This window comes from Myxine glutinosa, chromosome 6 (assembly GCF_964187855.1).
Source record: "Myxine glutinosa chromosome 6, kmMyxGlut1.1, whole genome shotgun sequence".
In the NCBI taxonomy this organism is placed as follows: Eukaryota; Metazoa; Chordata; class Myxini; order Myxiniformes; family Myxinidae; genus Myxine; species Myxine glutinosa.
In genome coordinates, this window is record NC_136266.1 from 155246367 (window position 1) to 155272876 (window position 26510).

General features: G+C 50.4%; 1 protein-coding gene and 1 long non-coding RNA gene across 7 annotated transcripts in view; one reads left to right on the forward strand and one right to left on the reverse strand.

Moving 5' to 3' along the window:
- The window catches only part of LOC137428919 (adenine phosphoribosyltransferase-like), a 90089-nt gene that overhangs the window by 49601 nt on the left and 13978 nt on the right, over positions 1–26510 (forward strand). For all 6 annotated transcript variants that reach the window (XM_068118790.2, XM_068118791.2, XM_078780810.1 and 3 more), the window contains one exon: positions 11377–11472. In XM_068118790.2, coding sequence (XP_067974891.1) covers positions 11377–11472 — 96 coding nt within the window. The remainder of the gene's footprint in view (positions 1–11376; positions 11473–26510) is intronic.
- Positions 17446–17707, reverse strand: LOC144892532 (uncharacterized). The gene is made up of 2 exons (XR_013623735.1): positions 17598–17707; positions 17446–17490 (listed from the first exon to the last, which is right to left on the reverse strand). It is a non-coding gene; the product is annotated as an uncharacterized LOC144892532 (long non-coding RNA).

Genomic DNA, 26510 nt, shown 5'->3' on the forward strand with positions numbered 1-26510 from the left:
CCGAACATCTATCGATATTATAAAAGGAGGAGTCTGTCTGTTTGTTTGTTTGTTTGTCGTGTTATAACTTGAGAACGGATTAACGGATTTCAATAAATCCAACTACGGTGGATTCGGATAACTCCCAGGAGTGTTTGTGAGGCAAAAAAAAGTTGTAAATACTTTTTTATTAATTTTTTTTTATGGGTACATGGACACACGTGTGTAAACTGCAAATGCCAACTGTAAATTGGCGTGTAAAAAGTTGGTTATCCCTGCACGGAGACCAGGATATCCCAGGAATCCTTATTTATTCTTCCCCCATAGATTAGCCATCGCAGCAAGGATTGGTATTTCCGTCAGCGAAGTGACGGGTCGTATATTCGAGTAATATATAAAACGAGAACGGCACACGACAGAGAGCACATCTCCGCCAGGCTAAACCCTTCAGTTTTGTATCCCACTGATAGGCCGGATCTGGATCTGGACCTGAACCAAAATCTCATCGGCTTGTTATTGTCACTTACCCAACTCAAATGTACAAATATGTCCACAACCTTTTGAGATATTGTGCTATATGTCGTTTTTGGCCCAATCACTCAATGGTGAAGAATCACTTAAAAAAGAAAAAAAGAAGTCATATCCAGATACGGATTTGAATCTTCACCAAAATCGAATCAATGCTTCCTTGTTACACACTCAACCTGTCCACAAAGTTCCGTCCAAATCCATCCACAACCTTTTGAGATATCGTGCTATACAGTGTATTGTGCATCACAATGCACTGCATTCAACATTCAACCCACAGCATTTAACCCCTGACTATCACTTCTCCTTCTCCCTCCTTTTGCTTTAAATATTTCCCTATTGATTCTTGTCTTTTTGCAATTGTTGTTTTCATGTTTTGTTATGCATTATGTTTTGCACTCTGTCAAAGCGCCTTTGGGCTTCATGAAAAGCGCTATACAAAATAAATGAATTATTATTATTATTATTGTTTTTAGCCCTAACACTCAATGGTGAAGAATCATGAAAAAAAATCTCGTATCCGGATCCAGATTTCAATCTTCACCAAAATAGAATCAATGCTTCTTTGTTACACACCTAACCTGTCCACCAAGTTGGTTTGGCGGATACGTTGGTTTGGCGCATGGGTTGGTTTGTCGGATGTGTTGGTTTGGCGCATGTGTTGGTTTGGCGCATGTGTTGGTTTGGCGCATGTGTTGGTTTGGCGCATGTGTTGGTTTGGCGGATGTGTTGGTTTGGCGGATGTGTTGGTTTGGCGGATGTGTTGGTTTGGCGGATGTGTTGTTTTGGCGGATGTGTTGTTTTGGCGGATGTGTTGTTTTGGCGCATGTGTTGTTTTGGCGCATGTGTTGGTTTGGCGGATGTGTTGGTTTGGCGGATGTGTTGGTTTGGCGGATGTGTTGGTTTGGCGGATGTGTTGGTTTGGCGGATGCGTTGGTTTGGCGGATGCGTTGTTTTGGCGGATGCGTTGTTTTGGCGCATGTGTTGTTTTGGCGCATGTGTTGTTTTGGCGCATGTGTTGGTTTGGCGGATGTGTTGGTTTGGCGGATGTGTTGGTTTGGCGGATGTGTTGGTTTGGCGGATGTGTTGGTTTGGCGGATACGTTGGTTTGGCGGATGTGTTGTTTTGGCGGATGTGTTGTTTTGGCGCATGTGTTGGTTTGGCGGATGTGTTGGTTTGGCGGATGTGTTGGTTTGGCGCATGTGTTGGTTTGGCGGATACGTTGTTTTGGCGCATGTGTTGGTTTGGCGGATGTGTTGTTTTGGCGGATGTGTTGTTTTGGCGCATGTGTTGGTTTGGCGGATGTGTTGGTTTGGCGGATGTGTTGGTTTGGCGCATGTGTTGGTTTGGCGGATACGTTGGTTTGGCGGATGTGTTGGTTTGGCGGATGTGTTGGTTTGGCGCATGGGTTGGTTTGGCGCATGGGTTGGTTTGGCGGATGTGTTGGTTTGGCGGATGTGTTGGTTTGGCGGATGTGTTGGTTTGGCGCATGGGTTGGTTTGGCGGATGTGTTGGTTTGGCGGATGTGTTGGTTTGGCGGATGTGTTGGTTTGGCGGATGTGTTGGTTTGGCGGATGTGTTGTTTTGGCGGATGTGTTGGTTTGGCGCATGTGTTGGTTTGGCGCATGGGTTGGTTTGGCGCATGGGTTGGTTTGGCGGATGTGTTGGTTTGGCGGATGTGTTGGTTTGGCGGATGTGTTGTTTTGGCGGATGTGTTGTTTTGGCGGATGTGTTGGTTTGGCGCATGGGTTGGTTTGGCGGATACGTTGGTTTGTCGGATGTGTTGGTTTGGCGCATGTGTTGGTTTGGCGCATGGGTTGGTTTGGCGGATACGTTGGTTTGGCGCATGTGTTGGTTTGTCGGATGTGTTGGTTTGGCGGATGTGTTGGTTTGGCGCATGTGTTGTTTTGGCGGATGTGTTGTTTTGGCGGATGTGTTGGTTTGGCGCATGTGTTGGTTTGGCGCATGGGTTGGTTTGGCAGATACGTTGGTTTGGCGCATGGGTTGGTTTGTCGGATGTGTTGGTTTGGCGCATGTGTTGGTTTGGCGGATGTGTTGTTTTGGCGGATGTGTTGTTTTGGCGGATGTGTTGGTTTGGCGGATGTGTTGTTTTGGCGGATACGTTGGTTTGGCGCATGGGTTGGTTTGTCGGATGTGTTGGTTTGGCGCATGTGTTGGTTTGGCGCATGTGTTGGTTTGGCGCATGTGTTGGTTTGGCGCATGTGTTGGTTTGGCGCATGTGTTGGTTTGGCGCATGTGTTGGTTTGGCGCATGTGTTGGTTTGGCGCATGGGTTGGTTTGGCGGATGTGTTGGTTTGGCGGATGTGTTGGTTTGGCGGATGTGTTGGTTTGGCGGATGTGTTGTTTTGGCAGATGTGTTGGTTTGGCGCACGTGTTGGTTTGGCGCACGTGTTGGTTTGGCGGATGTGTTGGTTTGGCGCATGTGTTGGTTTGGCGCATGTGTTGGTTTGGCGGATGTGTTGGTTTGGCGCATGTGTTGGTTTGGTGGATGTGTTGGTTTGGCGCATGTGTTGGTTTGGCGCATGTGTTGGTTTGGCGCATGTGTTGGTTTGGCGCATGTGTTGGTTTGGTGGATGTGTTGGTTTGGCGGATGTGTTGGTTTGGCGCATGTGTTGGTTTGGTGGATGTGTTGGTTTGGCGGATGTGTTGGTTTGGCGCATGTGTTGGTTTGGCGCATGTGTTGGTTTGGCGGATGTATTTGTTTAGTGGATGTTTTGGTTTGGCGGATGTGTTGGTTTTGCGAATGTGTTGGCTTGGCGGATGTTTTGGTTTTGCGAATGTGTTGGTTTGGCAGATGTATTGTTTTGGCAGATGTTTTGGTTTTGCGAATGTGTTGGTTTGGCGGATGTATTTGTTTAGTGGATGTTTTGGTTTGGCGGATGTGTTGGTTTTGCGAATGTGTTGGCTTGGCGGATGTTTTGGTTTTGCGAATGTGTTGGTTTGGTGGATGTGTTTGTTGAGTGGATGTCTTGGTTTGCCGGATGTGTTGGTTTGGCGGATGTGTTGGTTTGGTGGATGTGTTTGTTTGGTGGATGTGTTGCTTTGGCGGATGTGTTTGTTTGGTGGATGTGTTGCTTTGGCGGATGTGTTGGTTTGGCACATGTGTTGGTTTGACGGCTGTATTCGTTTGGCAGACGTATTGTTTTGGCAGGTGTTTTGGTTTGGTGGATGTGTTGGTTTGGCGGATGTGTTGGTTTGGTGAATGATTTGGTTTGTTGGATGTGTTGGTTTGGTGAATGATTTGGTTTGTTGGATGTGTTGGTTTGGCGGATGTGTTAGTTTGGCTGAAGTGTTAGTTTCGCGTTTGTGTTGCTTTGGTGGATGTGTTGCTTTGGCGGATGTGTTGGTTTGACGGCTGTATTCGTTTGGCAGACGTATTGTTTTGGCAGGTGTTTTGGTTTGGTGGATGTGTTGGTTTGGCGGATGTGTTGGTTTGGCGGATGTGTTGGTTTGGCGGATGTGTTGGTGTGGTGAATGATTTGGTTTGTTGGATGTGTTGGTTTGGCGGATGTGTTAGTTTGGCTGAAGTGTTAGTTTCGCGTTTGTGTTGCTTTGGTGGATGTGTTGCTTTGGCGGCTGTATTAGTTTGGCAGATGTGTTGGTTGTAGTAGTTTGGCAGATGTGTTGTTGTGGAGGATGTATTGGTTTGGTGGAACATTTGGGTTGTCGGATGTGTTGGTTTGGCGTATGTGTTGGTTTGCCGGATGTGTTGGTTTTGCGCATGTGTTGGTTTGGCGTATGTGTTGGTTTGCCGGATGTGTTGGTTTGGCGTATGTGTTGGTTTGCCGGATGTGTTGGTTTGGCGCATGTGTTGGTTTGCCGGATGTGTTGGTTTGGCGTATGTGTTGGTTTGCCGGATGTGTTGGTTTGGCGCATGTGTTGGTTTGCCGGATGTGTTGGTTTGCCGGATGTGTTGGTTTGGCGCATGTGTTGGTTTGCCGGATGTGTTGGTTTGGCGCATGTGTTGGTTTGCCGGATGTGTTGGTTTGGCGCATGTGTTGGTTTGCCGGATGTGTTGGTTTGCCGGATGTGTTGGTTTTGCGCATGTGTTGGTTTGGCGCATGTGTTGGTTTGCCGGATGTGTTGGTTTTGCGCATGTGTTGGTTTGCCGGATGTGTTGGTTTTGCGCATGTGTTGGTTTGGCGCATGCGTTGGTTTGGCACATGTGTTGGTTTGGCGGATGTGTTGGTTTGGCGCATGCGTTGGTTTGGCGCATGCGTTGGTTTGGCGCATGTGTTGGTTTGGCACATGTGTTGGTTTGTCGGATGTGTTGGTTTGGCTGAGCAGCTCCCAGTTCGATTGCTTCACTCTGGCTGTCTGCTTGGAAGAAGAAGAACCTTCATCCAGTGTTTTGATGTGTCACTATAACCGCTGTATGTTGTACTGATTGTAGTGTACCACAGATGTGTTGCATGGGACCTCCACTCTAGTTTCTTTGCAAATCAAAGTTATTGTGAGGCATTTTTGTTGAAGTTATCTTTTGTTTACAGGAAGGAGAGAGGCTCATGGAAGAGCAAGGTGGAGCTGACAGTGGGACAAACATCAAGGGGAGGACCGAACAAGAAAATAGTATCGGGAGGAGAGGAGGAACCTCTGAAACTAGCAAGAAAGACGGTTTGGTTAGAAAAGGTTCATGAGGGACAGAGTTGTAGGGGACAAGAGATAGCAGTGCAATGCTTGCTTGAATCCCTGAAGAGAAGAGTGAGGCAGAACAGGTGGTTCCATATACGGGGAAAGTGAGGAATAAGAGTTGAGGTGTGCAGTCAGCCTGGATTTTGGAATTTTAACTATGATGTTGTGGCGGACACAAAAGCCCACTGGCGTGGTGACATCATTCCACGCACCAAGTGGGCGGTGGCCACGCCCGAGGGGTAGGCGTGGCCTCATGATATACCCCGGGCGACCAGCCCGGAGGAATACAGTGTTACAGTGTAGTCTTACAATAAAGACGTTTATATGTTACCGCTTGTCCGCTTCCTCCTTGCTCACAAGCAGCGCGCGTAACGCCGCGCTTTACTGGTGACCCTCGACGTTGGATCTGCCGGAGCGATCCTTCCACACGCGACGCCATCGCCATGGCCGCCTTCGTCAAACTTCCGGAATTTTGGGAGGCTCAGGCCGAAGTCTGGTTCGTCCAGGCCGAAGCCCAATTTCAGCTTCGGCACCTCACCGGCGATGACACGCGCTACTGCCACGTCGTCGCCTCCCTCGGGCCCGGCACGGCCGCTCGAGTTGTGTCCGTCCTTCGCCACCCACCGGACGGCCACAAGTACGAGGCACTCAAGCGGCTACTCCTAGCCACGTTCAGCCTCACGGACGACGCACGGGCCGATCGCCTCCTGGATCTCCCCGAGCTCGGTGAGACGCGCCCGTCGGTCCGAATGGACCATATGCTGTCACTGTTGGGCGACGAAGCCCCCGGTTCGCTATTCCGGGCGCTTTTCCGTCGCCAACTTCCAGCGCAGGTTCGCCTCGCGTTGGCCGGGACCGGGCTAACGGAACCCCGAGCATTGGCGGCCGAGGCGGACAAGTACTTCGCCGCTTCGGACACGCGGGCGAGCGTTGGCGTGGCCGTCACGGCCTTCGACGCTGCTGTTCCACAGCATCATCTTCTACAGCACGCTGAGTTTCAGCAGCATGCTGATACGCACCTCGTGAACGCCGCCACGCCCCGCCCACCGCCGCGGCGAAAACCGCCACCGCGGGGAAACCCGTCGACTCCACCGGCCTGGCGGAGCCAGCCGCGCTCCTCCAGCTCCACCACCTGGTGCTGGTTCCACGCCAAGTTCGGCCACGAAGCTCGGCGGTGTCATCCGCCGTGCTCCTTCAACGGGTCGGGAAACGCCCGGGCCGGCGCTCAATTGTGGCGATGAGCGCCGGCCGTTCGAGCAGCCTGCTGTTCATAACGGACACCTTCTCCGGGCGCCGTTACCTGTGCGACACGGGAGCACAGGTGAGTGTCATTCCCGCCGGCACGTCAGACAAGCACGCCGCGGGTGGGGGCCCCGCGCTGCTTGCCGCGAACGGGACGCCCATCCGTACGTACGGAAAACGCTGCCTCTCTCTGCGGTTTGGAGGGCAGGTTTTCCGATGGACGTTCGTCACCGCCGAAGTGCCCATGGCACTGCTTGGCGCGGACTTCCTGTGCGCTAATGGGCTCCTGGTCGACGTCAAGCGCAGACGGCTTGTCCAGGCCGAGACGTTCAGCTCGCTCGCATGTGCGTTGCCCAGCTCAACGAGCGGCTTGCCAAGCGGCTTGCCGAACGATTCGGTTCCGGCCACGTTGGTCTGTACGCTTCCGGCAGCGGACGCATTCACCCGCCTCCTCGCCGGCTTCCCGGCCCTCACGCGGCCCACCTTCTCGGCGGGGGCCGTCAAGCACGGGGTGGCCCATCACATCCCCACCGTCGGGCCACCGGTCTACGCCCGGGCACGCCGCCTCGAGCCGACGAAGCTGGCGGTGGCAAAAGCGGAGTTCGCTACGCTGGAGCGACTCGGCATCGTTCGGCGCTCAGAGAGCGCTTGGGCGTCGCCGCTGCACATCGTGCCGAAGCCCGGCGGGGGATGGCGACCGTGCGGGGACTATCGCCGTCTCAATGACGCCACGACTCCCGACCGCTACCCCGTCCCCCACATTCAGGACTTTTCCGCCCGTTTGGCGGGCAGGTCCTTCTTCTCGAAGGTGGACCTCATACGCGGCTACCATCAGGTCCCCGTCAGGCCGGAGGACGTCCCGAAGACGGCGGTCATCACGCCATTCGGACTTTTCGAGTTCCTGCGCATGCCCTTCGGTCTGAAGAATGCGGCTCAGGCGTTCCAGCGACTGATGGACAGCGTCCTGCGCGACTTGGATTTTGTCTACGTCTACCTGGACGATATCCTCGTCGCCAGCGCGTCCCGCGAAGAGCACCTACGCCACCTCCGCACGCTCTTCGAACGCCTGGGCCAGCATGGCCTGATTGTGAACCCCGCAAAGTGCCGGTTCGGCGCCGCCACAATCGATTTTCTGGGGCACCGTGTCACCAGGCACGGAGCCGTCCCCCTGCCGGCCAAGGTGGAGGCGGTGAAGGGGTTTCCGCGCCCCCGCACGATCAGAGGGCTGCAGGAGTTCCTGGGCATGGTGAACTTTTACCATCGGTTCCTGCCCCGTATCGCCCAGCTCCTGCGCCCCCTGCACGAAGCTCTCCGAGGTAAGCCGGGCAAAGGCGACGTTACCTGGACCGAGCAGATGGACACGGCGTTCACGGGCGCGAAGCTCGCCTTGGCTAACGCCACCATGCTCGCGCACCCGGCGCCCGATGCACCGATCGCCCTCACCACCGATGCCTCGGACTACGCGGTGGGCGCGGTGCACGAGCAATGGGTGCGTGGAGCTTGGCAACCGCTGGCGTTCTTTAGCCGGCAGCTTCGCCCGCCCGAACGCCGTTACAGTACCTTCGACCGCGAGTTGCTCGGACTTCACTTGGCGGTCAGGCACTTCCGCCATCTGCTCGAGGGCCGGGCATTCACTGCCTTCGTCGACCACAAGCCGCTGATCTTCGCGATGGGCAAGGTCACCGAGCCGTGGTCGGCCCGGCAGCAGCGTCACCTCTCGGCCGTGTCCGAGTACACGACGGACATCCAGCACGTCGCGGGGAAGGACAACCCGGTGGCGGATTGCCTTTCCCGGGCCGTCGCCCACGCAGTCCACCTCGGCATCGACTATGCCCGGATGGCAGCGGACCAGGCCGCTGACCCCGACGTCCAGGCCTTGCGGACCGCCGTCACGGGCCTCCGCGTCACCGAGGTGCCGTTCGACGGCGCGGGCGCGGCCCTCTTGTGCGACGTCTCCCTCGGGCGTCCCCGCCCCATTGTGCCCGCGGGCTGGCAGCGCCAGGTGTTTGACGCCATCCACGGCCTGTCCCACCCGGGCGCGAGGGCCTCCCAAAGGCTGATCGCCGACAAGTTCGTCTGGCATGGCCTCCGGAAGGCCGTCCGCGGCTGGGCCAGGACATGCCTCGCGTGCCAGCGCGCCAAGGTGCACCGGCACACCCAGGCCCCGTTGGCCCCGTTCACGGTGCCGGAACGCCGGTTTGACCACGTCCACGTGGACCTGGTGGGACCTCTGCCCCCCTCGCGGGGTTTCACCCACGTCCTCACCATGGTGGACCGCACCACCCGGTGGCCGGAGGCCGTGCCGTTGGCGTCCACAACGGCGGCCGATGTCGCGCAGGCTTTCATCGCCACCTGGGTCGCCCGGTTCGGCGCCCCCTCAGACATCTCATCCGACCGCGGCCCCCAGTTCACCTCGGAGCTCTGGGGGGCGGTTGCGCAGGGGCTCGGGGTCCGGCTGCACCGAACCACGGCCTACCACCCCCAGGCTAACGGCCTGTGTGAGCGATTTCACCGCTCATTGAAGGCCGCGCTCCGGGCCACCCTCCGCGACGGCGGCTGGGTCGACAGGCTCCCCTGGGTCCTGCTGGGCCTCCGGACGGCGCCCAAGGAGGACCTGCGCGCATCCGCGGCGGAGTTGGTCTTCGGGCAACCGCTGCGGGTGCCGGGCGAGTTCCTCCCCGACTCCACGGCACCATGGTCCGCGGCACAGCAGCGCTCCGCTCTGCAAGAGACCGCCCAGAGGTTCGCCCCGGTGCCAACGGCATGCCACGGGCACCCACCGACGCACGTCGCCCCGGAGCTTCGCACGGCGGAGTACGTCTTCGTCCGCCACGATGCCCATCGGACACCACTGCGGCCCCCGTACGACGGGCCTTTCCGCGTGCTGGAGACCGGGGCGAAGCACTTCACCCTGGACATCGGCGGTACTCCTGACCGCGTTTCGGTAGACCGCCTCAAGCCGGCCCACCTCGATGTGGACCATCCACCGCCAGTGGCCCGACCCCCACGTCGGGGCCGCCCTCCTGCGGGCGGACCCCCGGCACCGCCCAGCCCCGCCGCCACGCCGCCCCCCGGTCCTGCACCCATCCCAGGAGCAGCCAGGGGCATCCCACCTGGCATCCCTGCACCCCGGACGCCGCCGATCGCCGGGGGGCGCTTCGGCCGGGTCATTCGTCTGCCCCGCAAACTGGCCCTCCAGGTGCGCGGGAATTCTGGGGGGGCGCGTGTGGCGGACACAAAAGCCCACTGGCGTGGTGACATCATTCCACGCACCAAGTGGGCGGTGGCCACGCCCGAGGGGTAGGCGTGGCCTCATGATATACCCCGGGCGACCAGCCCGGAGGAATACAGTGTTACAGTGTAGTCTTACAATAAAGACGTTTATATGTTACCGCTTGTCCGCTTCCTCCTTGCTCACAAGCAGCGCGCGTAACGCCGCGCTTTAATGTGGTTAATGGAAGAATGCGTGCATCCTGGAGTAGATATAGAGGTGCAGAGGGAGCAATATTGGAGAATAGACAGTGTAAAACAGACGCCACCAAGCTACCTGCCTGCGATGTGAGGGCAACTGTCCTTGTGCTTGAAGTTCATCACAGGGGATTCCAATAATTTTGAGAGCTTTCGATTCCACAGAATACAGGAGAAACAGATGTGACGCTGCGGCAAGAGGCATAGGAGAGAGCGGTACTTATCCCATCGTCCTAGGGATAAAGGCCTTGTAGACTGTGAGTAGCTCTGATTTTCCAAGGAAAGACTAGGATTGACGGAGAATGCCCAATCTGCGGTTCACTTTGGACGCCAACTTTGTTATGTGGTCAGAGCAGGACAGGTCAAGGCTGACGGTAAGGCTGAGAAGTTCACGAGACCGAACCTCTTCCAGCGGACGACCAAGAAAATAGATGGGTGGGTTCATTTGATGATTCTTCCAGAGTGAGAGGGTGAGACTGAGATTTTTTAAGATTGAAGGACATGTTCCATCTATCACATCAGTGTCTCATCATTTTCAGATCAGCAGAGAGTGACGTAGCTGCTGTCTGCCGAGCAAAAGGATGGGGGTACTGTACGCCACAATGTGGAGTCAAGTCTGCAAAAAGGAAGAGTTAACCAGGGCAGCAGAGGGGTCATACTTGGCCAAAAACTGCCTTGGGGAAGTCCAGCCTCCACTGGGAGAGGGGAGGAAAGGGTTCCATTTATGGGCACACATCGACTGTGTAAGTGGGGGAGTTAGAAATCGAGGAATGAAGTCAGCCTTCTATACCGCAGGCAGAAAGCTTTGTAAGAAAATGAGGATGCCGGACTGTGTCGAATGTTTGAGATCTGTTCAGGGAGATGTTTGAGATATGTGTATTGCTGAGAGAGGAACATGAGCATGTCCAGAGTTGAGTAACCAGAATGGAAACCAAACTGAGGGTCTGAGATCAAGCTGTTTAAACACAGGAAAGACAACATCGGAAGCAATCATGAATTCCATGACTTTGCTTCTCGTCCCATTTTTGATTTAGTCAGCATATGCAGCCTAGCTGCATTCCCCCAACTGCTTACGAATTGTTGCAAGCTCACTGGCCTATAGTTGCTAGGGTCTATTTTTGACCCTTCTTTATTATAGGAGTTATGTTTGCTTACTTCGCCGCAGAGGGGAGGCGGCCAAAGGAGAAGTACCGGACAGAATATGTCAGATAGAGGGGAAGCTAGAACGACAAAGCAGGATTTGAGAACATGGACACTGATGCCATCTGGGCCTGTTGTCAAGGCAGGGTCAAAGCTGGGCAAAAGTTTCTCTACCTTCTCGGCTGAGAATGACAGAGTGCAGTGGACGATGGGTATGTCGGGGTATACGATTGGGACAGAACGGGATGGGATGGGTATACAAGGTTATGATCAATTTACAAATGCTTTTGATACATGATGTGATGTTTTGACAGACAACGTTATCTTTGACTTCGGAGCGTAATGTGAATGACTTATCCGTGCCAGGAACACGCCTGCTAATTGTGGATCAGTGGATTGAAACTGGCGGCACCATGCAGGCCGCCATCAGACTAATGGAGAAACTCGGAGGTATTGTAATAGGTACGTATTGCAGGGATATGAGCCCATTATTGGGTAAATAACAACATTTGTGTTTATACTTATTGGTATATCAGGGTGTAGTCATAGACAAAACCTAGTTATCCATTTCAAGCATTAGAGGGAATCAGGGCAGTAAAGTGAAGAGTTCCTTCCTTAATGGTTGCTATTGAAACTCAGGTGCATTATGAATAATGACGTTGTCATGGAGGAAAAAAGTTTTTTTTTTAAACAAAAGAAGGATGCAAGTCCTCATTGAAGACACAGCTTCCAAACACAGTAAATAAATTAATAAATGCAGAAAGATCAAATGCATATAAATAATTAATTGAAGGTGGTATGTCCATAGCATGATGGTGAGGTGTGTATCAATAAATCAATAATTAAAGGTAGTATGTCAGAGTAGGTAATATAAGATATCACTAATATAAGATAAGAGTAGGTAATAAATCAGAGTAGGTAGGTAATTAATAAATAATTAAAGGTATTAGATCTATAGTGGTGATGGTAAAGTATATCTAAATAAATAAATAATTAAAGGTATTAGATCTATAGTGGTGATGGTAAAGTATATCTAAATAAATAAATAATTCAAGGTATTAGATCTATAGTGGTGATGGTAAAGTATATCTAAATAAATTAATAATTCAAGGTATTAGATCTATAGTGGTGATGGTAAAGTATATCTAAATAAATAAATAATTCAAGGTATTAGATCTATAGTGGTGATGGTAAAGTATATCTAAATAAATAAATAATTCAAGGTATTAGATCTATAGTGGTGATGGTAAAGTATATCTAAATAAATTAATAATTCAAGGTATTATATCTATAGTGGTGATGGTAAAGTATATCTAAATAAATTAATAATTCAAGGTATTAGATCTATAGTGGTGATGGTAAAGTATATCTAAATAAATAAATAATTCAAGGTATTAGATCTATAGTGGTGATGGTAAAGTATATCTAAATAAATAAATAATTCAAGGTATTAGATCTATAGTGGTGATGGTAAAGTATATCTAAATAAATAAATAATTCAAGGTATTATATCTATAGTGGTGATGGTAAAGTATATCTAAATACATTAATAATTCAAGGTATTAGATCTATAGTGGTGATGGTAAAGTATATCTAAATAAATAAATAATTCAAGGTATTAGATCTATAGTGGTGATGGTAAAGTATATCGAAATAAATAAATAATTTAAGGTATTACATCTGTAGTGGTGATGGTAAAGTATATCTAAATAAATAAATATTTCAATGTAGTGGATCTATCGTGGTGATGGTAAAGTATATCTAAATAAATTAATAATTCAAGGTATTAGATCTATAGTGGTGATGGTAAAGTATATCTAAATAAATAAATAATTCAAGGTATTAGATCTATAGTGGTGATGGTAAAGTATATCTAAATAAATAAATAATTCAAGGTATTAGATCTATAGTGGTGATGGTAAAGTATATCGAAATAAATAAATAATTTAAGGTATTACATCTGTAGTGGTGATGGTAAAGTATATCTGTTGTGAAAATCAACCAAATCCACAACTCGTCCCATGGATAGGTTTAATTTCAATTAGATCGTAACATCATCCTGTAAAATACACCATGCAACATATATGTCAGGATCAAGGCATCATATGAGAAAGATTGGATATATCAGTCAATGCAAGCAAGCCTAGAATATAAGTGGGTACGTACCATTCAATTCTACATGTCATTGTATAAAGTCGCAGGAGTGGCCTCGAGTCGCGGACGTCCCGAGGTCTTATAGACACCGCCCAGTGGTTTAAGTGAGCGTCACACCTGGGTTCAACTTACATTTTCACCACATTCTCCCCGCCGTTAGAACTATGCTGCCACTAGGCAGGAAGCGAGCGCGCGTCAGCATTAATGGGTAGAGGAAGTCATTATATCATTATTAGGGTGTCAAAGAAATATCCCTATTGATTCTTGTCTTTGCGCCATTGTGTTATGTTTCGCACACTGTCAAAGCGTCTTTAGGGCTTCCTGGAAAGCGCTATACGAAACAAATCCATTATCAGTAGTACAGGTCAGTCAGTCCATCCGTAGAGGTCAGTGTGGCAAATTACCCTGCCAGCACAGGTTCGGAAACTACCGGGTACGACGTCCCCAAATCCGGAGTCCCCTGCTTCGGAGTAGCCGTTGGAGGCAGGTGTCGGAGGGGCACCTCAGTGCCCTCACCGCTTCAGGCAGGGGTGTATCAGGCGAAGGGAGGGACGGCAGATGTTCTCTAGGCGCACTCATAGCCTGGTTAGCAAACATGTCCGATACTGGCAGACGATGAGCCTGTGGGTCACAATAGTCTAGTCTCACAGGCCTATGTGCTGGATAAGGTGTACCTTTGCGATATGCAACTCATTACATAAGGTGTACCTTGTCGAAGAGCGAATGTCCATTCGTCGCAATGCAACGCATTTCAGGCAGATGTGTCGATGTGGAAGATGTGTAAACCAGTAAGCCTCTTTACAGTAAGCTGTAACAGTAAGTAAGATTACATGACAGGAGGCCATGACAGTGTAAGTCAATTACAGTAAGTCTGTACCGGCCTAGGAGTTGTAACAGTAAGTAAGATTACATGACAGGAGGCCATTATAGTAAGTCCATTACAGTAAGTCTGTACCTGCCCTGGCTCCCAAGGGTACATGGTCGATCCACATTAGATCCATGTCATGGAATTGCCGAGGGAGAGAACCGACGAGAGCCATAACGAGAGTTACGCGATACCCCGGAGTCCCCCTGTTTTGAAATCACGAGACTCGAGCGCTCTCTGACGGCAGCGCGTACGAATTACAAGCTCCGGCAAATAGTTTCAAGCAAAACGTTTGCCACGAGTGCCCTCCGTAGGCTGCCCGAACGACCGGCATGGCTGATTACGACGACGCACAAAACGACCGGAACGCGCCTCCCCAGCGGAGCGTGCAGAACCTCCGCGATGCATACGGCAATCCCGTCCTGCAGTACAGCGCTCGGAGGATCGGAGAAAACCGGCTTTACCGGCTGCCGAGAGAACGTCCCGGATGGACGACAAAAACGACCGAAACGCGCCTCTCCAGCGAAGCGCGCAGAACCTCTGGGATGCATATGGCAATCCTGTCCTGCTGTACAGCGCGCGGAGGATCGGAGAAGATCGGCTATACCGGCTACCGAGAGGATGCCCCGGATGGAAGGATTGTCCCATTCAAAGCGAATTGAATTGTCACAAACCGAGAGAGAGTCCCGGCTGGACAAACCTTGTTTGTCCCAGCGTTGTCCCGGATGGATTGTCTAGATGTCGAGATGATTGTCATGCTAGATGTCCCGGATGGATTGGCCATCCATGGATGTCCGACCGATCCATCCATTCAACGCCTTCATTGAATTGACCATCCACGGATGTCCGACCAATCCATCCATTCAACGCCTTCATTGAATGGCTCGGATCGACCATCCATGGACTCAAAGACTCACTCCGACCAATCCATCCATTCAACGCCTTCATTGAATGGCTCGGATCGACCATCCATGGACTCGACTCACTCAAAGACACAAAGACTCACTCAAAGACACAAAGACATCCATGGACGTCATCCTGGGTCCCCACAAGGGGCGAGGTGGGAGTCGTTATACCGGACAGCATCCGGGCGAGCAACAATAACCTCCAGGAGTCGTTATACCGGACGGCATCCGGGCGAGCAACAATAACCTCCAGGGATCCCACCCCCCCCACCGAGGTTGCAGCAGTGCGCTGCATACCGAAGTCAGACGACCTTCACAGTCTGGGTCAGTCTGAGTCACAGTCAGTCTGGGGCAGAGGGAAAATGGAATCAGACGAGGCGTCTCCCAGTCTCGAAATGTGCGTGGATACGAGCCAAGAGCTCTGTCCGATAAACAACAAGCCCAGAGTCAAGGGCGAGCAGGCAGTACGGTGCCCCCGTTACTTGCACAGGAGACAAGGGAGTCGGGCGCGACGCTCAATGTCACCATTTCACGAGGTCACCGTGTACTCCCTAAACGGCGCGGGCGCGCGACCTTGAGGTAGCGCCGCGTTACGTAGTTTACGTCGTTTACGTAAAGGACATTTGGTACGTAGTTTACCAAGGTACATGGAAATGTAAACGAATCCCCGATGAGATCGCGTGAAGCACGCAATTACGTTAATGACGCCGTAGAGCAAACGCGTGATTAGTCGGTGACGTCATCAATTGGTTCGGGCAGGGTTTGTCCGGGGTTGAAGCGGGGGAATAGCGGCCGCAGTGCGGTAGTTATCAACGGTATCTAGCATGATACGATACATCACGCCAACACAAATCACATTTCACAAATCACATTTCACAAATCCCCGAGTGCCGTGAACCCCTTAGAACCCTTTAAGATTGTTTATTAAGGTTATGACAGCGGAAGAAGATGAAAGTTTAGGAAGACCATGCTCGGCGAGTCCCCGAGTGGAGCCAAACGAGCCTCACGCGTTGAGGCGAGTCCGGGCAGCGGTGTTCGCCGGCCTCGCTGAGTAGCCATGCGTAGGTGGGATTCCGACCAGCAGCAACGGGGCCACAGAGTAGTGCCAGCAAGGGGAATCGCATGCGCTTCCTGTGAAGAAGGGGTCCATCCAGCGAAGATGCGGCGCGCGCGACTGGCGCGTCGTGCCTAGTGAGGATGCCATCCAGCGATGGTGCAGCGCGTGATTTGTGCATGAGGAGGTGATTCCGGCGAGCAGCGATAGGAATCGCCGGCCTCGCCGAGTAGGGCCCGCGAAGGGAGCAACGTGCGGCTTCGCGGCGAGGAGGTGATTCCGAGCAGCGATCGGAATCGTGGGCCTCCCAGAGTATTAGCACGTGATGGGTGCAGTGCACGACGATTCGCGCGGAGGAGGTGATTCCACCGAGCAGCCGGAGGGAGCCGGCCGTGTGAGGCACAGCGTGATTCCGACGAGCGGTGCGCGATTCGCGCGGAGGAGGTGGTTCCACCGAGCAGCGAGGGGATTCGCGTGGATGAGGTGATTCCACCGAGCAGCCGGAGTGAGCCGGCCGTGTGAGGCACGGCGTGATTCCGACGAGCAGTGCGCGATTCGTGCGGAGGAGGTGGTTCCACCGAGAAGCGAGTGGTCAGGGTGAGCCGGCCGTGTGAGGCACGGCGTGATTCCGACGAGCAGTGCGCGATTCGTGCGGAGGAGGTGGTTCCACCGAGAAGCGAGTGGTCAGGGTGAGCCGGCCGTGTGAGGCACGGCGTGATTCCGACGAGCGGTGCGCGATTCGCGCGGAGGAGGTGGTTCCACCGAGCAGCGAGGGGATTCACGTGGATGAGGTGATTCCACCGAGCAGCCGGAGTGAGCCGGCCGTGTGAGGCACGGCGTGATCCCGACGAGCAGGGCGCGATCCGCGCGGAGGAGGCGATTCCACCGAGTAGCGAGTGGTCGGAGTGTGCCGGCCGTGTGGAGGCATGGCCGACATGGGAGTCGTGATCACTCGCGTGGGAATCTCATCTCGGGCCGAGGCACGCAAATCTTGGATGATTCTCTCGGACGGAGCCGTTAGCGTTTCGAGCAACCGAGGCTAGACTCGTACCTTCGGCGCCAAGCGGGTCCGTCGTTCCGACGGGGTTGCGGCCCAGGACATTTCCCAGTGGCCTCCTTCCGCAGGCGCCTTGCCGGAGTCCGTCATGCCTGCTCCGGCGTCCGGGCACCAGGAGAGCAGTTCGCGCTTTGACGGCGCGGTTCCGCAAAATGCTTGCGCTTCCGGTCCCGTCGAGGTAGACCGGCGGCGAGAGTAGTCGGAGCTCCATAGCTGGAGCTAGCTCGACGGGTCCTCCGCCGGTCATTCTTCTCCGAGGTGGGCCTCGCAGGAGCGCGGAGAATGTCGGGAACGCTCGTCTGTGATCTGCGTTCATCCGGCCATCGCAAGACTCGTGTCCCGCCATTTCCGAAGATCATAATTGAAATTAAGTGTTGTGAAAATCAACCAAATCCACAACTCGTCCCATAGATAGGTTTAATTTCAATTAGATCGTAACATCATCCTGTAAAATACACCATGCAACATATATGTCAGGATCAAGGCATCATATGAGAAAGATTGGATATATCAGTCAATGCAAGCAAGCCTAGAATATAAGTGGGTACGTACCATTCAATTCTACATGTCATTGTATAAAGTCGCAGGAGTGGCCTCGAGTCGCGGACGTCCCGAGGTCTTATAGACACCGCCCAGTGGTTTAAGTGAGCGTCACACCTGGGTTCAACTTACATTTTCACCACAATATCTAAATAAATAAATATTTCAATGTAGTGGATCTATCGTGGTGATGGTAAAGTATATCTAAATAAATAAATAATTCAAGGTATTAGATCTTTAGTGGTGATGGTAAAGTATATCTAAATAAATAAATAATTCAAGGTATTAGATCTTTAGTGGTGATGCCTGATGGTAAAGTGTATCGAAATAAATAAGAAATTCAATGTTTCCTCATCCCATCACCATGAAACCTTTCGTCCTCCTCATCCTTCCCTTTCTTGTAACTCTTCTGTAATCTCTGACACACTATCAACTGCTCTCCCGACCTCCCCCTCTCATCCTTCATCTGCCCCTACCCATCCCCTCCCCTGTCCTGCACCCGATGCTCCCCCTCTCTCCTCATTAACGGTATGGACCTCAAACATCCGGGGCCTTCGCTCAAACCTGATTGATCTCTCCATTTGGGTTGCTGATGACAATCCAGACTTGATCTGCTTAACAGAAAATTTCCTCCTTCAAGATGTCTCTGATTCCTTAATATCTCTTCCTGGTTACTCCCTCCTCCGGTATGATAGACCTGAACCTCGTCCTGGTGGTGGGGTGGCTATCTTTATCAAAAACTCTCTTCCTCACTCTCCTTGCACTGCCCTCTCTCCACCCCACCCCCAGGAGTACCTCTGGCTACGGCTTCCTCTCCGCTCCCACCTTTGGTTCATATGTATTCTATACCGTCCTCCAAACAGTGATGACTCCATTTACATTTCGCTGTCTGACAACATGGACCAACTTCTATCAACTCATCCAAACTCTCTCTTCCTCATATGTGGCGACTTCAACTGTCATCATGCCAGCTGGCTGGGTGTGGGTTCCTCTCTCACCAGCCAGGGCACCTCAGCAAAGGACTTCTGCGATTCATTGGGACAGACACAATCTGTCAATTTCCCGACCGAGGAATGAAGTCAGCCAGAATGAAGTGATCTCAGTCAATGGAGTATCTTCTCTTCTAGACTTGGTTATGACAAACTTCCCTGCAAATGTCTGCTGCTCTTCTTCTGCTCCAATCGGTTCTTCTCATCATGTGCTTGTTCAAGTGGACATCTCTCTGGCCATTCTCAGAGAGCTTCCTCAGCGTCGACGAGTCTGGCATTTCACTCAGGCCGACTGGCACGGTCTGCAAGCAGCCATCAATCATCTGGACTGGTCTCCCATCTCTACTGCCTCTGACATAAACTCTTCCTGGGAATTCTTCCAAAGCAAACTGCTCTCTCTCATGCACAGATTTATCCCATCTCATCTTCAGTTGTCTTACCCTTCCTCCCGTCCATGGTACACTGAATCTTGTGGTGAGGCAGTTGCCCTGAAACAACTTGCCTTTGCCTCTTGGAAGGCAAATCCAACTGAAGGCAATCTCAGTTCCTTCCACCAAGCTCAGAACAAGTGTGTGTGCTCAGAACAATCCTCCGTCGTGCGAAGTCCTTCCTTGGCACACCTGAGCTCCTCACCACATACAAGGCTTTCATCCGCAGCTCAATGGAATACTGCTCTCCCCTCTGGGCTGGTGCTCTTGCCTCACACCTAGCTCGTCTTCACGCTGTTGAAACAAAAGCATTCAGAATCATTGGAATCTCCCGCAATGAAGCTAACTCCAAGGGCCTCTCACTCACTCACCGCAGGCAGGTTGGTGGTCTTTCCGTTTCTACCGACTCCTCTCTGGCCTTGCCCCCCCCATCTCTCTCTGGGCTCTGTCCCGCAAATATTCCTACAGGTCGCACAAGATCTGCCTGCAACCCTCTTATGGTTAAACTGCCAAAATCAAGACTCTCTGCTCACCTTCACTCCTTCATTCCTCTTTTCTCCCGCCTCTGGAACAAACTCCCTCACTCTCTTCAATCCCACTCCACCCTCCAGGTCTTTAAAACAGCTGTTCACCACCATCTCTTATCTTCCCCCATCCAAAACCTTGATCTTTTCTACGCCCGCTAATTTCACCCCAATTCCACTTTTTTGAAAGACCAACTTCTGTCCTGGAAGTCCTTGGTGTCCTTGTGTTTTATACTTCTCCCTTCCCACGCCTCCTCCCCCCAAGCCCTCTCCCTTCCTCACATCTCCCTGCTCTCAAATGTTGTGTTTGTGTGCTTCCCCTTCTCTCCCCATCTTGTCTGCCGCTCCCTCTTTTTATATATTTTGTTTGGCTGGTTGATTTGTTTGTCAAGTAAATGTTAGCTCTTTCACGAGCCTTGATTCAGTATCCCCAAAAAAAAAAAAAAAAAAAATGGCTACACAGTTGACACCGCACGTGACAAAGCTGAATGCCTCAACTCTGTGTTTGCCTCAAAATCTTATGTCCCAAACCCATCTCTCTCTGTTCCCACCTTACCCAGTCGAACCCAACTGCTCCTGGACTCTGTGTCCTTCTCTTCTGACAAGGCGGAGAAGTTTTTGTCAAATGATACGGATTCGTCACTTCCGTTGTTGTGGTTCTCATCCACTGTGAACATTTTTGGTTGCATGTACTATTATTGTTATCGTTTAAGTGAATTGGAGATAACTGTTTTCAAAAGGGAAAAAAAATTAATGTTTTAAAAAGAAACCGGAAACCGGATCCGGAACCGGATGACGAAGAAGAGGAAGAAGAGGTGGAGCAAGTGAGGTCGGAGAAGGAGCTGAGCTGTTTGGAGGTCTGGAGTAAACGCTGGCAAACGGGGGTCACTAGCGAACTTTGGGGTTTCCTGGGAAAGGGATTCCTGCGACAGAGTTGTTATCGCTGTGACAGATAAACCTGCGTGTCAGGTTTTGCGGTTGATTCCGAAGAGAATCATTGGAGTGCCGTTACGTCTCGAGAACGGACCGTTGGCCATTTTGCCTCGCGCCTGATTTCGGATCGCTCCAGGTTTTTCACCTCGCTTCAACCATTTCAACGCATCCAGCCGTTAACCTGGTGTGTGTGTGTAACGTGGATTTCGAGTGACAATTTGCGGTTCGCCGTGTGGGGAGCCGTTGAACATCCATATCCGAAGGTGTGATTTCCCAGTCGCCTCTTGAGGGTACCTTTGCCTATCTTTGGCAGTGTGACTGTCAACTAAACGGGATTCTGGTCGATACGACATCGTTCTGACGGTCACTGGAGCGTGGATCGACTTTGGCTTGATGCCGGGATAGAGACATTGGGAATGTTATTTTCGCTCACTTGGAGCACAGTGAGTTATATTGTACGAAACTGATGGTACCATCATAGGAATGAGATATTGGTTGTACAATTGATTAATATTGTTATTGTACTGTTATTCTTGTGTGACCTTAATACAATACTTGTTTGTTGGTAACAATTGGTGTGGTTTCACCATTGATCTTTGACACACAGAATAACACATCTTTCTGCCGTGACTCCTCTCGGGGCTCGGAGGTACAACGTGACCGGGGTTTGGGGAGGAGCACGTAACAGAAATTGTTGGCTCGTCCGGGATAGAATTCCCTAACATTCCCAAAATTCCCAAATTTGGAATTTTCTAACATTCCCAAATTTTTCAAAAAATTGAATTTTTTTTGTGTGAAGGTTAACAGGTGCTAACTGATAGTCACCATGGTGTTTGACACAGAAAAGTTTGCGGCGTCCCCTAATGAGGCACAGTTCCAGGCATTAAAAAGATCGGACCTCATGATATTGGCCAAATATTTCAACTTGGAGGTCCGAGTTAGTATGAAGAAAGCAGAGATTCAGACATTGGTGGTGGAGTCTCTAGTGGGACAAGGAACATGGGAAGAGGTAGCCTTGGATTGGTTACCCGAGGAAAAAGGAAATGTGGAGCTCCGGAAAATGGAGATGCAACTGCAGAGCCAGGAAAGGTTAAAAGAGTTGGAATGGAAAGCCGAGGAAAGAAGTGCAAAGGAAAGAGCAGAACAGGAACGAGAACTCGAGGAAAGAAGAGCAGAGGAAAGAGCAGAGGAAAGGAGAGCTGAAAAGGAACTCGAGGAGAGAAGAGCCGAGGAAAGAGCCGAGGAAAGGAGAGCCGAAAGGGAGTTAAAGGAACGGGACATGGAGTATCAGAAGGAACTTAAACTCAAGGAGCTGGAATTACTGGGAGAACGGAGAGAAGTAGTATCCATGCCGGCTAGTTCGACAACTAGTGAGAACTCTTGGGATGTTGGTAGGCATGTGAGGCTGGTTCCACCCTTCAATGAAAAGGAGGTAGCCAAGTTTTTTTTTACACTTTGAGAAGGTGGCTCAAATGCTAAAATGGCCTGTGGGGTCCTGGACTATGTTAGTGCAAAGTGTTCTGGTGGGTAAAGCTCAAGATATATTTTCGGCTTTACCGATTGACCAATGTGCAGATTATGAGATAGTGAAGAAAGCCATTCTCAAAGCCTATGAATTGGTCCCTGAAGCTTACCGGCAAAAATTCAGGAATGCCAGGAAGAGGGAGAGTGAGACCCATGTGGAGTTTGCCAGAATGAAGGAAACCATGTTTGATAGGTGGTGTGACTCGAAGGAGATTGGGAAAGACTTCAACCTGTTACGACAATTGATCTTGGTGGAGGAATTCAAACAGTGTGTCCACGTGGACATTAAAGTACATCTGGATGAGAAGAAAGTACCAGAGTTGTATGAGGCAGCAACCGTGGCAGATGACTATGCCTTGACACACAGGATGGGGTTCCACAAACCTAACTTCCCGCCTAGAGTTCGCCAGGGGAGTTATGGTAAATCAGGATCAGAGAACAAATATTCATGGAGGCGACCTCGAGAGGACTATGGGGACAAATCTGATACCGCGACTTTTAGGGATCAGAAGACTGCAGTTCCAAGACATACCTATCTTCCGGGGGGGCCGAGGCAGACCACGAGTTTTTCCTCCGGGCCTACTTGTGCTTTTTGCAAGAAACCTGGGCATTTGATGTCCCAATGTTACGCCCTGAAAAGGAAAAACCAGGAGCGGAGTCAGACTAGTACAACTCCGAATGCATTGGCAAATGCGAGAAATCGTCCTTGGAGGACAGTGCCTTGTGAAGGTTCCCATGCCAAAGTTACGGCATCACAGAACGACCTTGTTCAAAAGGGTTACAAACCTTTTATTTCAGAGGGGTTTGTGTCACTGGATGGAGACTTAACGAACCAGAGACCTGTTAGGGTATTGAGGGACACAGGAGCACATCAATCTTTGATGCTTGAAGGCATTTTGCCATTGTCAGAGAAGACGGCAACTGATGTTAGTGTTCTTTTACAGGGGGATGGTGGCTATGTTAAAGCTCCTCTTCATGTCATCCATTTGAAGTCTGATTTGGTGTCAGGACCGGTCACCGTAGGTTTACAAGCCACTCTACCTGTAGAGGGAATCTCTTTTGTTATCGGGAATGATTTGGCCGGTGGTCGAGTTTCTGGTAATCCGATGTTGGTTGAAAAGCCCAGTATGGAAAATAACACCGCACAGTTATAGCAGGAGATTCCTGGTATCTTTCCATCCTGTGCAGTGACTCGTGCTATGGGTAGGAAGCGCTCTGAAGAGAAGGAGAAGGAAGGTGATGTGGATTTGGGTTTCTTAGCGATATTGGAGGAAAAGTCTGGAAGAGATAATAGGAAAGGGAGTGACATCAAGGAACCGAAGGAAAAGGTGGCATCTGGAACAAAAGAGGAAATGGAGTGTCCGTCGGAGACATCTGGGAACGAGGTTGAACAAACGGTGCTGGTCCAAAAGAGAATTGTTGAAGAACAACACGGAGATTCGGAGATCCGGAGTTTGATTGATAAAGCCGTTACAGAGGAAGAGGCTATGAAGTTACCTGTTGGTTACTTCATGAAAGGGGAAATACTCGTGAGAAAATGGAGACCACCAGAGGTGCCAGCAAACGATGAGTGGAAAGTTCATTACCAAATTGTGGTGCCACCGCCGTACCGGAAGGAGATATTGAGTTTGGCGCATGAGACACCTTTGGCCGGGCGCCTTGGAGTGAACAAGACATGTGACAGAATTTTGGTACATTTTTTCTGGCCAGGATTGCGACGTGATGTGGCGGATTTCTGTAAATCTTGCCATTCTTGCCAGCTGGTGGGAAAACCTAATCAGAAAGTCCCATCAGCACCTTTAAAACCAATTCCAGCTTTTGAAGAGCCATTCAGCCATGTCATTATTGACTGTGTAGGCCCTTTACCTAAAACTAAGGCTGGACATCAGTATCTGCTGACCATCATGTGCGCTTCCACGAGGTTCCCAGAAGCAGTGCCTCTCAGAAAAATTACTGCGGCAGTTATTGCGAAGGCCTTGATTAAACTTTTCACTTTGGTTGGCCTACCTATGGTCATCCAGTCTGATCAGGGTTCCAATTTCATGTCAACGCTTTTTCAGCAAGTGGTACACCTGTTGGTAGTGGAGCAAGTAAGATCAAGTAATCATCCCGAGAGCCAAGGGGCCTTGGAAAGGTTTCACCAGACATTGAAGAATATGATCAGAACGTATTGTTTTGAATGTGACAAGGATTGGGATGAGGGAATACCCTTATTGTTGTTTGCTACGAGGGAATCTGTTCAGGAGTCATTGGGATTCAGTCCTTTTGAACTTGTGTTTGGACACGCAGTGCGAGGACCATTGAAATTGGTGAAAGAACAGTGGCTACAGGAGGAGTCGCAGTCAATAGTGGTAGAGAATGTGTCAACGGTTAGGCACAGATTGGCAAAGGCTTGTGAAGTTGCGAGAAGAAACTTGAAAGTGACACAGGATAAAATGAAAGTGAGACGTGACAAGAAATCTCAGGTAATAAATTTCAGTCCTGCGGACCGAGTGTTCGTGTTGCTTCCTGTTCCAGGTCAGCCACTACAGGCTAGATATTTTGGTCCCTAGGCAATCGAAAGGAGGGTTAATGAAACAGATTACGTGGTGACAACTCCCGACCGACGGAAAAAACGGCAGCTGTGTCATGTCAACCGACTGAAGAAATATCATGAGAGGAAGCCTGTGAAAAAATGGTTCCTGTCTCACCTGTCGTGCCTGTAGTCGGGGTGCAAGAGAATCCAGAGGTTGAGGCCGGTGTGAAGTTTGATATCTTTGATGACCAGGCTTGTCCCAGATTGACGAACACGGAAGTGTTGAGCAATTTAGATGAGAAACTAGGTCATTGACGAGGGAACAACAAGGACAACTGTCCAGCCTAATTTTTGAGTTTGCACATTTGTTCACAGATGTACCTGGTCGTACTGACTTGGTATATCATGATATTGAGATGGGGGAAGCCACTCCTGTGAAGCAACACCCCTATCGGATGAACCCTGTGAAGATGGGGTATCTTCGGAAGGAGGTTCAGTATATGTTGGAGAATGACATCATCGAACCAAGCAGCAGTGAATGGAGCTCACCATGTGTGTTGGTTCCAAAACCCGATGGCAGTTTTCGCTGTTGTACGAATTTAAAACAGGTTAATGCAGTGACAAAGACCGACTCATATCCCATCCCGAGGATTGATGACTGCATTGATAGAATAGGCCCAGCTACATGTGTAACTAAATTTGACTTGCTGGAAGGGTATTGGCAGATTCCTCTTACTGATAGAGCCAAGGAAATCTCGGCTTTAGTCACCAAATGGGTTGTATCAGTACAAGGTTCTTCCCTTTGGCTTGAAAAACGGGCCTGCTGCATTTCAACGGCTGATTAATAAGCTTATTGCAGACCTTGAGGGGGTGGAGGCTTATCTGGATGATGTCATCATCCACACTGTGACCATGGAAGATCATATTAAACAAATTCATGCATTTTTCAAGAAACTGACCGAGGCAGGGTTGACCATCAACTTATCTAAGAGTGAGTTTGTAAAAGCACAGGTGGTGTTCCTAGGCCATGTAGTAGGTCAGGGTCAGGTGCAACCGGTGACAGCCAAGATAGAAGCCATTGATCGCTTCCAAGTTCCAAAAGGGAAGAAGGAGCTTATGAGATTCTTGGGTATGGCTGGTTGGTACCGGCGGTTCTGCAGGAATTTTTCTGATGTGGTAGCCCCTTTAACAAATTTTCTGAGGAAAGAGACCAAGTTTGTTTGGGATGACAAATGTCAAGCTGCCTTTGCCCACGTCAAAACGATATTAATGAGCTCTCCTGTCCTAGCAGCCCCGGATTTTCAAGAACCATTCAAGTTGGCCATTGATGCAAGTGATGTGGGGGCTGGGGCAGTTCTATTGCAGGAAGATGGTGATGGCGTGGATCACCCGGTGTGCTACTCTTCCAAAAAGTTTAACAAACACCAGGCAAATTATGCCACCGTGGAAAAAGAGACCCTTTCTCTCCTGCTAGCGCTTCAGCATTATGAGGTGTATCTAGGAACTACTACCTTTCCTATAAAAGTCTTCACTGATCACAACCCCTTAACCTTCATTCAAAAAATGAAAAATAAAATCCAGAGGTTGATGAGATGGAGTTTGGCTTTGCAGGAGTTCAACTTGGAAATTGAGCATGTAAAGGGCAGGGACAATGTCGTTGCTGATGCTTTATCCAGAGTGAACTAACTTTAGAAATTCCTGTAGGTTGTTTGGAAGTTTTGTTGCTTTATTTTGGGGAATATTAATTATTGTTGCTCACGTGAATTGATCATTTTGGGTGTGAGTTTTACTTTTGTTTGTTAAAAGAGTTTTTGCAGGAAAAGAAAGTTTTCAATATGTTCCAAATTTCTTTCTTGAGGGGGGGAAGTGTTACGGATTCGTCACTTCCGTTGTTGTGGTTCTCATCCACTGTAAACATTTTTGGTTGCATGTACTATTATTGTTATCGTTTAAGTGAATTGGAGATAACTGTTTTCAAAAGGGAAAAAAAATTAATGTTTTAAAAAGAAACG